The 14609-nt window shown below is 32.3% G+C and overlaps 1 protein-coding gene across 1 annotated transcript in view; it reads right to left on the bottom strand.

Moving 5' to 3' along the window:
* EYS (eyes shut homolog) overlaps nucleotides 1-14609 on the bottom strand; it is a 1533253-nt gene that overhangs the window by 1030089 nt on the left and 488555 nt on the right. Inside the window, 1 exon segment of the mRNA XM_073224289.1 lies at nucleotides 6842-6926. Within this exon segment, the coding sequence (XP_073080390.1) occupies nucleotides 6842-6926 (85 nt within the window).

Raw genomic sequence — 14609 nt, 5'->3', positions numbered from 1 at the left:
AAAGTTTGCTTTAAACAGTTGTATGTGTTTGAAAGAAATTACAAGAAGAAAAACTATATATTCTAGTATATTTCCCATTTTCAAGGATTTCATGTCTTCTTATAAGTTTCTACCTGGTGTTATTTCCTTTCAGTCTGAAGAACTTGCTTGAAGATGTCTTAGAGTGAAGGCATTCTGAGAATGAAGTCTCTCTAGTAATATTAATTTCATTCTTGATATAATGATGATATTTTACATCATCCTTGGACTCTGTTTTCTTCCTCTAAGTAATAATGCTATTAATTATAGCAGGATATTAACCAGGGTAGCCCTTCCAGAACTCTCTGCTATGCACATATTAGGGTTATGGGGAGCTTCTACTCTAATGAGATACAGCCTGACAAATTCAGTGTGCTGGGGCTCTGTTGATTTCCCTCTTCATCAAACATGCTGCTTCTACTCCTACAGCCCCAGAGCAATAACTCATTTTATCTACCTTGGGGATCTGAGCATGATTTTTATCTCTTCCTCACTTCACACCTCTGGATATAGTAAAAGCCTACCCTGTTTGGTTTGTTACCTGAGTATCTCCTGAAACCATCCAGCCACCTCAAGCCTTGTTTCCGTACTTATACTCTAGACAGCAATGTGGTTATTACACTTAACTTTTTCTCTACTTCCAGTATGAAAACCTTCATGAGGTATGGGGTGGGGGGACTCGATAATGAGGGTGAATGTGATAACCACATTGTTTTTCTTGCGAAACCTTCTTAAGAGTGTATATCAATGATACCTTAGTAATTAAAAAAAAAGAACAAAGAGAAATCAAATTCTACTTTACAGTTTAGAATGATTTCTCAAAATGTACATTTGATCATCGTTTCCTCAGATTAATGACTTCCCATTGCTTCCACCCTTCTGTAGATAGCATTTCTAATTTGGACTGTGGTTAATAATCTAACTTCATTCTCTCAGGGTAATTTTTGGTACAATGAACATCTTTGAGCCCTTCAAATTCCTAAACTTTCTTTTTCCCCTGCTCACTCTATTTTATTTTTATAATTTCTTCTTGGAACATTCATAATACTAAGTAAGATATGTATGACAGCTCAGAAATCATCAACACGCAGTTCTTGCAATTTAAAGGGAAAAATCCAAATTCTCCACATACTGGGAAAAAGGTTGTTGACACATGTGGACAGACTGGATGAACTTGAAAAAGCATATATAGTGTAAATGTAAAGAGTTGAAGGTAGGATGTCAAAAATTGAAGGTGAGTAATATCCTGGCCACCAAGGAAAACAAGGATTTAAAAAAAATTGCAGGGTCATCACTTTCCAATTTTGCTAAGAGTTCAATTATGAATACTTTATAAACCAATTTTTCTCTGTATTTTTTAACCTAATTAAAATTTTCCCTAGTTGTTAGAGAGGCAAGTGTATATTAATCCCTACTGGTAATGCAAATCAAAAATGATCAGTATGAAATATAGGTTATAGTTTAGCATTTCTCTGACTCTGCCAGACATGTCATTCTACCATGGCACATCCTACCCAGATGGGACTAGCCTTACAATGTCTTGTTAATCAAACCCTACAGCACATTCAATGTACAATGTTTATACTTAGAGTCAGTGGCAATATATTTTTCCCTTGATATGCTATTTTTGTTGAAAATGTAGTCAAATAAAATTACCCAGACAAATGGACTGGTCAGTTGGTTGAAAGAAAAAAAGGTAGGGAATGTCAAACTGATAAATAATAGTTCTGACCCATTAAGTTGAAATATAATTGAAATCATAAATTAAGAAATATTAGAGTAAGATATTAAATGCTTCTGAATTCTGAAAGCAAAGAAAGAAATTAATGAAAGAAGCAAAAAGTATCACTTCCTTTAAAAATAATGCAAAGAAATATGCCTATCTTTTACTCAGGGTCCCTTTATTGGGGACTTGCCAAGTATTTTTATCAAGCGGAAGGTAATGATGTAATCACCAGGAAAGTGAACCCAATCCTTACTGCAGAACCAATACACCACTCCATGCTTTCTGTTTTAATCGCTACACAGAATATGAGAAAAATCACCAACATTAACTATTAAATGAATGTTTTTTTTCTACTGGATTCTCACTATGAACACACTAAATTACAATTCATCCAATTTATTTGATCTCTCCAAAATAATACTCATATTATTACTTTCATTAAAAGAATTAAATCAAATTGACTTTTTCTTAAGATACTCCATTGACCTGTAGTTGACTTTAAGAAATTTTCAAAACACTAGAGATGGTTGTATAGTCCAGACAAAATATTTTGTCCTCCAAGAATGTTTAATATAGCTGCAGACTGACTGGATTGGAGCATTTAATTACAGCATCTGTAGCTGCCCATCGTAGCTCAACCCAAGGCTGACTGAGATATGGCCTGTGAAGGCTGAAAACTAATTGCTGCATTATCTGTACTCCAGTCTTTTCACTTTGCAAGCACTTGGAAATATATACTTAAATCTGCCTTCTAATTACAACTTCCCATAACAAAGTTCCTATCCAGAAAACAGCATTATGATTATAGCTTTAAACACTTAAGCATTTTTTTATTTTGCTGAGTTTTCTTTCTCGTTTATTTTCTTTTGCAAAATGTTTAATGGCTAATTACCATTTCTACTTTTTTATCTTAATTGTTACAGATTTAGGAACGTGTCATTAAAGCTTTAGCAGCTAAGACATTTGCTCAAACAATATTTCTATTTTACTTGCACATACGTAGACTTATTAAAATGATATTCTTACTAGTTTAAGAATGTATTGTTTTGAGACATGAATTATAATTTAAATCAAAGCCCTGCTTTCTTTTTATTAGGTATTGGAAAATTTTATATTTTAGGAGAAAAGAATAACAACATACTTCTCACTACCAAAACGTGATAGTAATACAAAGACTATAGCTTTAGCAATGATACATGCAACATTATTTTCTCACAGGATCCTTCAATTAATGAAATTAAATATGCAAATAGTTCTTTTATGAATTAAAAAAATCATCCACAGTTTAGTTACTAGTAAATATACCTTTAAAATTTTGGATTTACAAATCATAGTTTTTCTAAAGAGAATCACATTGGCTTAATATCCAATATTAATATTAGCTTAAATTATCTTAATGTGTAATAAGAAAATTTGAGAGCTGTGGTCCTTTTCAGCTAAGAAATTACTCCAAATCTGAGACAGGCTTTATCTCTTTAAATGCTTTATTTGTAAGGAAAGCACTGGATAAATCTGTTGGGAGCAGTATTTTCATTGTAAGTAATCACCTTCACATGTTATTTACTTTCACGGGTATCGATGGATATTAATTTAAAATTTAAAATTGCTGATTGGGTAAGGACTGCATTACTCGTTCGCACTGATAGTATTTTTTAAACAAAGAGTGCCAACTAGCATTTATGACATGAGGCACACAAAATTGCCTGTAATTCTGGAGAGAAGATAATTAACTGTACTTAATGTGTGTGTGCATGAATAATAATTTTCTTTTTTTTCAAATGTAGAAAATTTGCTCATTGAGGAGTTATGTATTTTCATTTATAACACACTTGGAAACATAAAAACCCTACTTAGTACATTTTGCATAATCAAATAAATATCACTGAATTCCTTTTGGACATGTTGGCATAGAGGGCTTTAGGAGAGGATGCCCCAGGGAGCAATGATTGATTGTGACAACATATTGGATAATGACAGCAGTGCTCATTGAGAATGACCGATTTATATCTTCTTGCTTTAATTAAAACAGAAAATACTGGTAGCTAAACATGTCGAACATATGCATAATCCATATCCTGCTCTCTTGCATTAGATTTTCTTTAGGGAAATCATAATAGCTCCTTCTGTCATAGAAGGGGAAAACCTATTTTTATTTATTAAAATTTTCTATTAGTTGGTGAAAATAAACAGTTTATAGTAAGGAGGAAACAAAATATTAATGCCCTGTCTTTTTGAAGGAACTGCACTTTTTATGTTTGTTTGCTAGGTTCCGTTCCTAATAGCAGAGCTTAGAAGGGAGCCTAGATTAAAGCAGAACGAACCACTAGCTAACCTCAGTGGTTGAACACCTCATGGAAAAATAACTGTTGTACTGAGGAATTTTTATCCACATTTATTTGTTCCTTTAAAAAAGAAGAAAAAAGAGATTCGACAGATTTCAAAAAAGATATATAACATTAATAACATAATGTGTGAAAGCTATGCTATTTGTGGAGGATCTGTAATTATAATGCTAGAAACTACCACACATAAAAACACTGTATTATTCAGCTCTCCAGCAGTAATTATACAAAGATTTTTCTAATTATTTTCTATTGTCCCCATAAATAGACTATATAATCACAATACACATTTTGGATAAATTCCTTTCTTTGGTGTATGCTTTAGTAAATTATAACTAGCAATGGAATACAACCTCTCCAAACGGCAAAATGTTTGAACTAGAGTATATATTCTTAAATAGGAAAAAAGGATTATATTTTACAAATTCACATATTTGGTCAGTTAGTAATCAACTATACATATTGTTTGAATTTTTTAAAAAAGAGAATCTCATACTTTATAAGTTCATAAATATGTGTATTCTTTTTCTGTCATAAGTTTCACTCAAAATGGAAAGATTACATTAATTTGGTACAGAGGAATAGAATCACATACTTCCCATAAAAAGGAAAGCGGTGCACATTCCATCTCCTAGCTCTTTTTCCTTCTAGTTTTTTTAGACATCTCACTTAGAATGAGAAAGTAGAAGGGAAGGAGTCAAAGACTTATAGGGCGTTTTAATGGAACAGACTGCAAGATAAAAACTTCCATCCATTTTCTACTGGTCAGAATTCATGCACATGGTCCCATATATATGGAAGATAATTAAGCTTGTGCAAGAAGCAAAGGAAAGAGGGAACAAGCAGCCTGGTTCTATGATACAAGGCAAGCTTGCTAGCAGACAGATGTATAAAAATATGAAAGGAATTAGAAATTGTGAAAAATCTGTTTTTCATAGTTTAATGCATTTCTAGTATAAATTTTATGACATGACATTATTCCCAGAAAAATATTATATACATTACTGGGCACATTTGTTTTATAATAGTTTAACTTTGTTTTTGCTTATTTTTTTATTTGTCACTGTGTGAAAACCCACTGAACATTAAAATACGTTTACAAATCTAAGATACTGCCTAGTCCTAAAATCAGCCAAATCTCTAAGGAGATCTGGGTCCTTTTATTGGAGAGTGATATGAAACAGTAAGGTGTAGGCTCTGGTCGACCTTATTTTGAAAATTTAATTTAATTTTTATTTATTTATTGGGATTTTATTTGTTGGGCTTACACTATTTTCCATGTATCTTCAAAGATGTATAATTAAATAAATACATATTGAATCCTATCTACCCAAACATAAAATATTGCCTATTATTTGGATTTTACATATACATGTTAGACAATGATTTAAAGTTATAATTAAACATTTGATGATTATTCATTTTTGGTAGGCAATGTGCTATTTATATGACATCTCATTTAAGTTACATTCAAATCAATGAGGTAGGTATATTTTTTTCTCCATTTAACAGAGAACAAAACTGTAACTGAGTTTAAATAGGTGCAAAATATTTGAACTTTCTCATGCAATCGTTTTTTAATAATAAGATCTAAGAAAATCAGGTCAACATTTGACTGTGTCTAAATGGATTATATTCAGTTGAACGGTGCAATGGTTATTTTCATGGGTCAGCTTTACTGGGCCACAGGGCGCCCAGATTGAACACTATTTCTCAGTGGGTCCCTGGTGGCGTTTCCTCATAAGATTAGCATTTGAATCAGTGGCCTCAGTAAAGGAGGCTGCCCTTCCCAATGTGGGTGGTAGTAACAGCCTGGGTGCTCTGTTGAGGACCTGCATAGAACACAAAGTGAAGGCAGGCAGGATGGGTTCCTTTCTTGCCTGCCTACTGAGCTAGGGCAGTGGTTTTCTTCTGTCCTGGGACTGGGATTTATACCCCGTGCCCTGGTTCTCAGGTTTTCACACTCAGACTAGAATTATACCACTGGATTTTCTGGGTCTCCAGCTTGCAGATGATGGAACTTTTCAGCCTCCACAGCTGTGTGAGCTGTTCCTCCTAATGAGTCTCCATATTAGACATACAGATACAGATTTAAGTATAGATATAGATTCACTGTGCTCTTTTTCTCTGGAGAACTCAAACGTAGTTTTCAAATTCCATGGCTTAGAAAAAGATACTAAAGTTCAAGGTAGCATCCAGTGAGTTACTCTCTATACACTAATTTGCATAATAATTTAGCAAAATATATATTTTACAAAGTAAAGCATAAACTTGTTATTGAAAAAAAAATCCCTTAAATGAAGCTTAAAAAGTATCTTATAATTGAAATAAAGTATCTGTTAATGGCTCACTATACTAGTAAACACAATATAGCTACATTCAAAACTTTAAAAAATGATTAGTTTGAAAGAAAAAAAACTTGACAACTTCATGAGCAATTGAGAATAGGAAAAATATTTCAAATATAATGTGACAGGCTGGTTATATACTCCTTACTTTCCATTTTATCATTTGGTTGTATTAGTGGCCCTTCTCACAGGAAAATAAGAAACTCCACTGTTTTATTGGATGTGTAAAAAAAGCTCATTTCACTCTAGTTTCTGCCTAAGAGATAATAGGTCGGTCAGTTTTACAAGCTGACTAAGAAAATAAAGGTCTAATAATGTTGGGGGCCTGAAATGAGTTCAGACAAAAGACAGAAATGCTTTTTAAAGTTAATTGTGTTCGCCTTTCCTTCTCCCTTGGTGTTGGTTACCTTTAAATGGAGCCACACACGGGCAGAAGTAATCACCAGGTTGGTCAATGCAGGCGGCTCCCTTGTTGAAGGGATGTGAAGCGCACTTAGCTGCGTCTATTTCACACGTCCGGTATATTTAAAGAATAATAAGAATATTTTAGTTTTCATAAGGCAAGCTGGGGCCAGGTTGTAATTCTTACACTTGCCCAAACCTTTTAATGCATTTGGGGTGATATTGGACACTAAACTCATCAGATAAGAATACCACAGAGTGTCAGAAACCATTTATTTCACTTTACTATGAACTGCAACAACTTCTCTTGGAACTACTAAATGCAGATTAATCTCCTCTGAGATGGTAAGCATGCAAAGTCTGCTTAAGCATGAACTAATTTGTTTTTCTGCTTTAGAGTCTAGCAGTGGAATAAATGTTTCAGGTTATTGGGATGCAAATCAAATGTTAGAATAACTAAATAAAAAAGAAACACACAGGAAAGACTAGTGAATCAGTAACAAACTACCGTATGTCCCCTAAGGCTAGATGTGCTTTACAAGGTACAGCGGTCAAATGTTACTTACCAATAAAGCTAGGGGGACAGATGCATTTGAATTTATCCATGAGCTCTGGAGATGTCCTGTTATGGAGGCAGAGTGATAAATCACATTTCTTTTTATTAATTTCACAGAGCAGGCCTATATGGAAAGAAAGGAAAGCAGAAATGTCCAATAACTATACAGTTTTAACATTTTCTTTTAACTAGCTCTGAAGTGCAGATTTGCCATTAATGCTCCACCTAGAACATGTGGCACTAAAACTGACCTTTTATATTATGTCACTTAGATTATCTGTTAATTTGCATAGATGGAAAACATAGCCTAAAATGACACTGAATTGATTTGTAAGACTTATGGCAGCTAATTATTTTTTGCCAATTTTTAACTAGAAAGGTTGGCATTAATATAAAACACTCTATTACCATATTAAATGAATGGCAATCTTTCTAATATTTTTAATTTATTTTCTCTCTAAAATAGTGAAATTAATCTGGGGTGGGGAAAAAAATCAATGTTCTATGCATCTAAATAGAAAACAGCATATTTTAATTAAATAGAAAATCTATTTGTATTACTATTATCAATGACAAAATGAAATGTTAAGTAAAAATATGATCACAGAACATCTAATTAAACTGCGGAAAAGGTGAAAATTAAAAGTAATAATGAAAGAATACTTTTAACCTTAAAAATATTTATATGGTATTTTGGTTATGGATCAACTTCATGAGAAAAAAAAAATGGCACATTTGAAACCCTTGGTCTGTTCTTAGTAGTTGGGGATATTTTGAAATTCAACTCTCCAGATCTTGTTTTTTGCTCACTGTCATAGAATTTTAAGAAATTATCTTCAGTTTTTGTTGATGATAAATAGTATGTTAAATTTTTATAAGTGACCAAATATTTTCTGAAGCTTATCATTCTTAGGAAGGTTAGCCACATTAAAACAGTCTCGTAGATTTAATATGGAAAAAGAAAAATAAAACAGTCGTGGCATTCATAATTTTCAAAACAAATGTACTTTCTTACTGCTTAAAGTCTACGGAGTGCTCGTGTTTTCCAATTAGTCATTTATACAGGAGGAGATTTAGAAATATTTTGGGGAGTTGCATACTGGGCCACACTGTGTCTTATAATAACCATGCTTTGATAGTATTTGCTCTGCATACAATGAAAGTATTGAAAGTCCTGTTACTTTGTCCAATTTTGGAAAACAAATGTCTTCCCATCAGGAGAATTTTCACATAATGGAAAAATCCATAAATTGTTTAAAACATGAACAGTTCTCTATAAAACAAGTGATATACTTTGACAAAGTCCACAGTATAAGAGTTACCAGAGTAACAGGATGGAATGTGGTATAAAAAGAAACATTACAAGTGTTAAAAAAGAAGTGTGATGGATTTATAGTTAATAAATGAAAAAAAAACAAAACCGCGATTCATTTACAAAAACAGAATATTCATTCAACATGAAAAATACCTATTTCTGTGATGATGTGAAGATGTTGTAAAATAATCCAAGCAGATATTGTCTACTGAAAAATTCTCCTGGGGAAAAAAAATTAATATGCATGTCTATGAGATGAGTTACATCATCTAAATTAAGGAGTTACTTCCACCTCAAATTAACCTTCAATTAGCACAGTTTTGGGAAGCATGTGTGCCTGCTTTAAAATCCCTTCTGACACCAACAGCTAAGGTGCCGTGAAGACCAATACAAGTGGTCTCATTTGCAAAGGCATCACTTAGGCCCCAAATCATCAATCTCACAGTTATTACTTAGAAGCAAGCAAAGGATTCACTTCATTATAAAAGTGTCACTGAGGCAATTTGCAACTCAGTATAAGATTGTGTTCAGAATATATGAGATTCTCAATTGTCTGCAAAAAATCAACACATTGTCTAATGCCATCATCTAGATATCTACACTTTCTGTTTATATTTTGATGTGACTGCAATTAGGGCTTTATTCTCATCTCAGTAGACCTAGGAGAATTAAAAATGTCCATTATTCCCTTAATAATAAACACATATAGGACTTTTACATATGAATGTATAGTGCTAACCAACTGACTTTCTTTGATGCCTTTTCCTTCACAAACTGTTATATTCTTTTGGGTCCTGTCTATGATTCTTTACAAACAATTAAAAACCTCTCAGTTCCTTGTTTCATTAAATTACTATCGGTTCACAAACTGCTCCCTGTATATGGAGGGCAAGGAGAGACAGAAAAAAGAGGCTGATAGCTCCAGATTGGTAGGTGGTAGTTTTAACAAACGAGGGAATTTACATATGAAGCTTGTCTTGAGCACCTGCAAAACTAGCAGATTTCTGCACCCACCCACCAGAATCTTAGAAGTTTGTACAGAGGCTATAACCAGGCTCAGTCACATATTTAATCCAGATGGTCTCAAACACATGACTCTATGAAGGCTGGATCCTTGAAACAGCTCCTACTGTGGGAATGGTGGGCGGACCATACATTCCAAGGACAAAGAGTGGGTGAGGAGCCTCTGCCTGGGTCCAGCTCAAAGGTTAATTGAAGGTCACATCCTCTCCATAACCTCTTCCAACAATTATTGTAGACTCAACTAATTCTCATATTCACAAATTACATCAGATAATTCATCAGTAAAAACGATGATTTTTCAGTAAAATTATTTAAGCAAAGAGCATTCAGTAGAATTTGTCTTTTGTTTACTTATACTACTCATATGCACTCCCTCTGGTGTCTGGAGAATTATCTAGTTAAGAACTCTTTATAAAGTTATAGACTCCCATTAGATATGGAAAGTGAAAATGCAAATTATTTTCTTTCCCAGGCTCAGGCACCCCTAAACCTGTGCATGTAACTTAAAATTGGCTAATATCATAGACCCATCATGGAATTTGAAAGGAAGCTGCTGGTGCAAAGGAACAGGGACGGCAAAAAACCATAGTAGCTGTTCAGGTGGTGGCATCAGGACAACCACACAGATTTTCAAGGGCCCAGAGACAACAGTGCCTCAGACTAGACCACCTAATGTCAGCGCCATACTTCACTACGGACACTGGTGACGCTGTCTGCTTTGTTCTTGTCTCCTGTCGGTGCTCCCTTGTTTACGTCAGCCTCCCATAGCTGATTCTCAATGCTTCTATAGGTCTGACATGCAATATTCTTTTAATAATCTCTAAATTAAGTCATTGTCATGTTAAATCAATGAGTATATTTCTAATACCCACAGTGGATAACTACATGACTAATCTATATTACAATTTGTTTTTGCTAATATTATTAAGTATTTATATTTCAATTTTATAGATAAATCAGGAGAAAAAAAGACCTGTAAGTTTTCAGATAATTGTGTTTTCAGATATCATTACTTTTACTATATCATTAATGTTAACCATTATTCCATTTTCCTCTACTTTCAGGGTCAAAGAGAGCCATATTTACCACCTTTGAAATTAGAGACATCTCTCTCTCTCTCTCTCTCTCTCTCTCTCTCTATATATATATATATATATATATATATATATATATATATATATATATATATACACACACACACACACACACACACACACACACACACACACACATACGTATGTATGTATATGTATATAATGTCTTTGCCTAGCTTTGATCCTTGGTAATAGTGGCCTCATTGAATTACTTGGAAAATTGGAACAAATTTCATCTTCTATGGTATATGTTATGTGTATGGTGGATATTATTTCTTCCTTAAATAATGGATAGAATTCACTGTACAGACATCTGAGACAATGCTTTACTTTGTGATTAATTATTCAATTTTAAGTCAGTTCATTTACTTATCTTTTTTCTATTTCTACATAAGTGTGTGTTTTTTGTGTCATTCTAGCAATTTTTATGTATCATCTAAGCTAATTTCTTGGTTCAAAGTTGCCCATAATATTTCCCATGATCTGTAATGCTTCCGCTCTTTCATTCCTCGTTTTTGTGTCTTCTCTCTCTTTTCTTAGTCTAACTAAAGGTTATAAATTTTGTTAATCTTTTCAAAAAATGAGCTTTTTACATGGTATTGATTTCCTCTATTGTTTTCTATTGTGGTGATTTCTGCTATGATTTTTGTCATTTTCCTTTTTCACTGTGGATTCCATTTTCTCTTTCCAGCTTGTTGAGGTACAAACTTAGATTGCTAAAGTTACTATGCTTTATATTATGCTTCCTAATATAAGCATAAAAGCTATACATTTCTATCTAACCAGCTCTTTCACATATATTTTAATATGCTGGTATTCGTTATCATTTCATTTAAGAAAAATTTCCTGTCATATCTTCTTCAACCTATGTGTTACTTATATGTTGCAAATTTTGCCATATTGCCATATTCTCGAATGTCTTTCTGGTGTTGATTTTTAATTAATTCTACTGTGGTATTGCTTTAAACCTAACAGACTACGCATGTGGAAAATAAATATGGAATCCCAAAAGATAAAATGAAACATACAATTAAAAGGAAATTTTGTGCTTGAAAATTCAAATTACCAAAATGAAAAGTTTTCTAATGGGGCTCATAGGTATAGACATTAGATGGCAGAAAAAAGAACCAGTGAACTTTAAGATGGACCAATAGGAGTTACATATGATAGCACCCAGTGAAATGCTAAATAACCTCACAAAAATTAGCTATGTTACCAAGTAACTGGCCTTTGTTGAACAACATGAAGTTGGGTCTTAATCTTGTTTCTAAGTCCCTGCTTTTATCTTCATTGACTTACTTTTCTCTCTGTTTCCCTCCTATCCTTGTGCATTTCCCCAGCATTAACTACTTACACTGTTTTTCCTCAATGTGCTCTGCATTCGAGGCTCTTCTATACTCCCGTGACATGTTCCCTACATCCATAAGTCTGGTTTTTACTTTCAACCTAATTCCTAGTACATGTTTCAAACTTAACCCTATTCATATTATTCTCTCAAATTAAGCACCTCAAGAAATTAAATCTCCCATATAAAATGTCATTGTCAATGATATAATAGTTAATACAGTCAATAATAGTTTACTGTATTTTCTACAGGTGCAAAATTTCACATTTACTTTGGGTTATTTATTCCATGTCTCAGAATATATTGGTATGTTCAACACATACTGGTAAATTTTATTTTCAGAGAAAGCTTATTTTTATACAAATCTATTTACTCTAATTGTTGTATATGTTATTGTCATGTTTTGCCTTATAGCCCTTTTTAGGGGTCATACCTATAATTTACTTTAAAAATAGTTTAGCAAAGTGATGTAAGCATGCCTTATTTAAAGACAAACATGGAAAATCAAGCCATTATATTGTTAACATGTTCATGTTATGCAAAGTAAACATCATTCAAATAAAATAATGGCTGAACCATATGGAATTTAACCAGTGTATTTTTGTTTTTGCTTTTTTTGAAAGAATTATTTATCTATTTTATGTATTGTATTAAAGACAGTCCCAAGATAATCAGAAATATATTATGTATTTTTCTATATATGCCAATATCTGGATGAAAATTTAAAATTTAAAATTTTAATTTTATGTATTTATATATTATATACTGTGTTTACATATTTTATGACAAATTTTGAAATGTTTTAACTAAAATTTAACAGTTCATACAAATATGTATATTAGATTTTTAAAAATTGCATAACAGGCTGATTTCAGGCATCAGAAGGGTTTGACAAGATACTGAGAAGTAAGGCATTTTTTTTCTCAAAATTTGACATTTTAATTTTAAAATTCAGACAAATCTTAAATTTTCCACCATATTTTATCCTTAAGATACAGTTCATCCTATACCACAATATACATTAAAAAATCTATATGGAAAGTCGACAGTCCAAGATGATGCTTCAGTTACTCTTGTGACTTTCATTAAGCCTTACTATTTTCTTTGTAATTATAAAAACAATTATGATTTTCTTACTTTAAAGGCATTTAATTCATATCCTGAGTAATGGCTCTATATTGCACAATTAACCTACACATTTATCTTTCCACCTTCTGGATAGTTTGTAAATAAATAAGGACTGAGTCTTAAGAACAAAGAGATTGACTAAGTAAGGGTGTCCAGAGCGGACTGAATATTTCAAAATTTCAAGTTGACGAAAGCTAACATGAATAAGTTAATGATGAAACATAAACAAAGCTGAGGAGGCAATGGAAAGAGAGAGATCTTCATGGCTGAGTCCTGGGAATCCATCAAGAAACATTCTTAGGGAAATTCAATGGGCAATAGAGAAATGTCTTTTTTAAAAATTATAATCATTTTGCTCAGAGAAATATGGAGTAATATTATATCTACAAAATAGATGTAAAAGAAATAATCAAAAAAATAAAAAGGCAGAAGTATTAACAGTATAATAGTGGAAATAAAATCCACTGTAAGAATAAAGAAATCGAGTATAACTCTTAAAATCTATTACAAAGCCATAATAAGGAAAATCTGAGAGAAAAATTAAATCACATGTAAGACCAATTAAGCACTCTGTCACTCAAACAAATTACAGAGATATAGGATAATTTAGAAATTCTCTTTCAAGGATAGTTTTGTGGATCCATTCTACATAAAAGTAAACATGAAGCAGTATTCTACTGTAAAACTTCAGAAGAATTTAATTTCTTCTCTAAGTAAAAATAAAGAAGTCCATAAATTTGAGCAAAAATTTAACATACAAAGATGGTGACAGCCTAATAAACTAAACTTTGACCTGATTTGAATAATAGATTCAGTGTGAAATAAACTATTTGATCTCAAAGCTAGAAATACTGCCCTTCAAATGGATTTGGTTGCAACACAGGAAATTTCAAAAAAGAAATGTAATACTACTGCCATTTTTTTAGTGATGAATATTTACATATTCATAATAATGTTAATGTTGGTGACTCATTTTCAACTTTCAAACTCAACTTTAAAAAAAAATCACAGATGGTTTAATTATATTTATGTTAATGTATTCAATAATGACAAAGTAAACACATAATGTAAGTGATAAAATTTGTTAAGTGGGAAGACTTAATCAGGAAAGGGAAGGGTAAGGCCACTAACACCTTTAATTTTAATAAAAGTCAATAGGTATTCTGAATTTGATTCAGAAATAGAAACTTAAATGTATTTTTTAACATAGTCAACATAAGAACTGAAAGTAATATCTACTGACAGAAAATTGGAGAGGAATTAATGAGGAGATTCATCTTCCACAATGGAGAACCAGTAACTAACATCTGTA

Source organism: Manis javanica, chromosome 16, assembly GCF_040802235.1.
Source record: "Manis javanica isolate MJ-LG chromosome 16, MJ_LKY, whole genome shotgun sequence".
Classification (NCBI taxonomy): domain Eukaryota; kingdom Metazoa; phylum Chordata; class Mammalia; order Pholidota; family Manidae; genus Manis; species Manis javanica.
The sequence above is the reverse complement of the archived record's forward strand: the minus strand, read 5'-3'. Positions and strand labels throughout refer to the sequence as shown.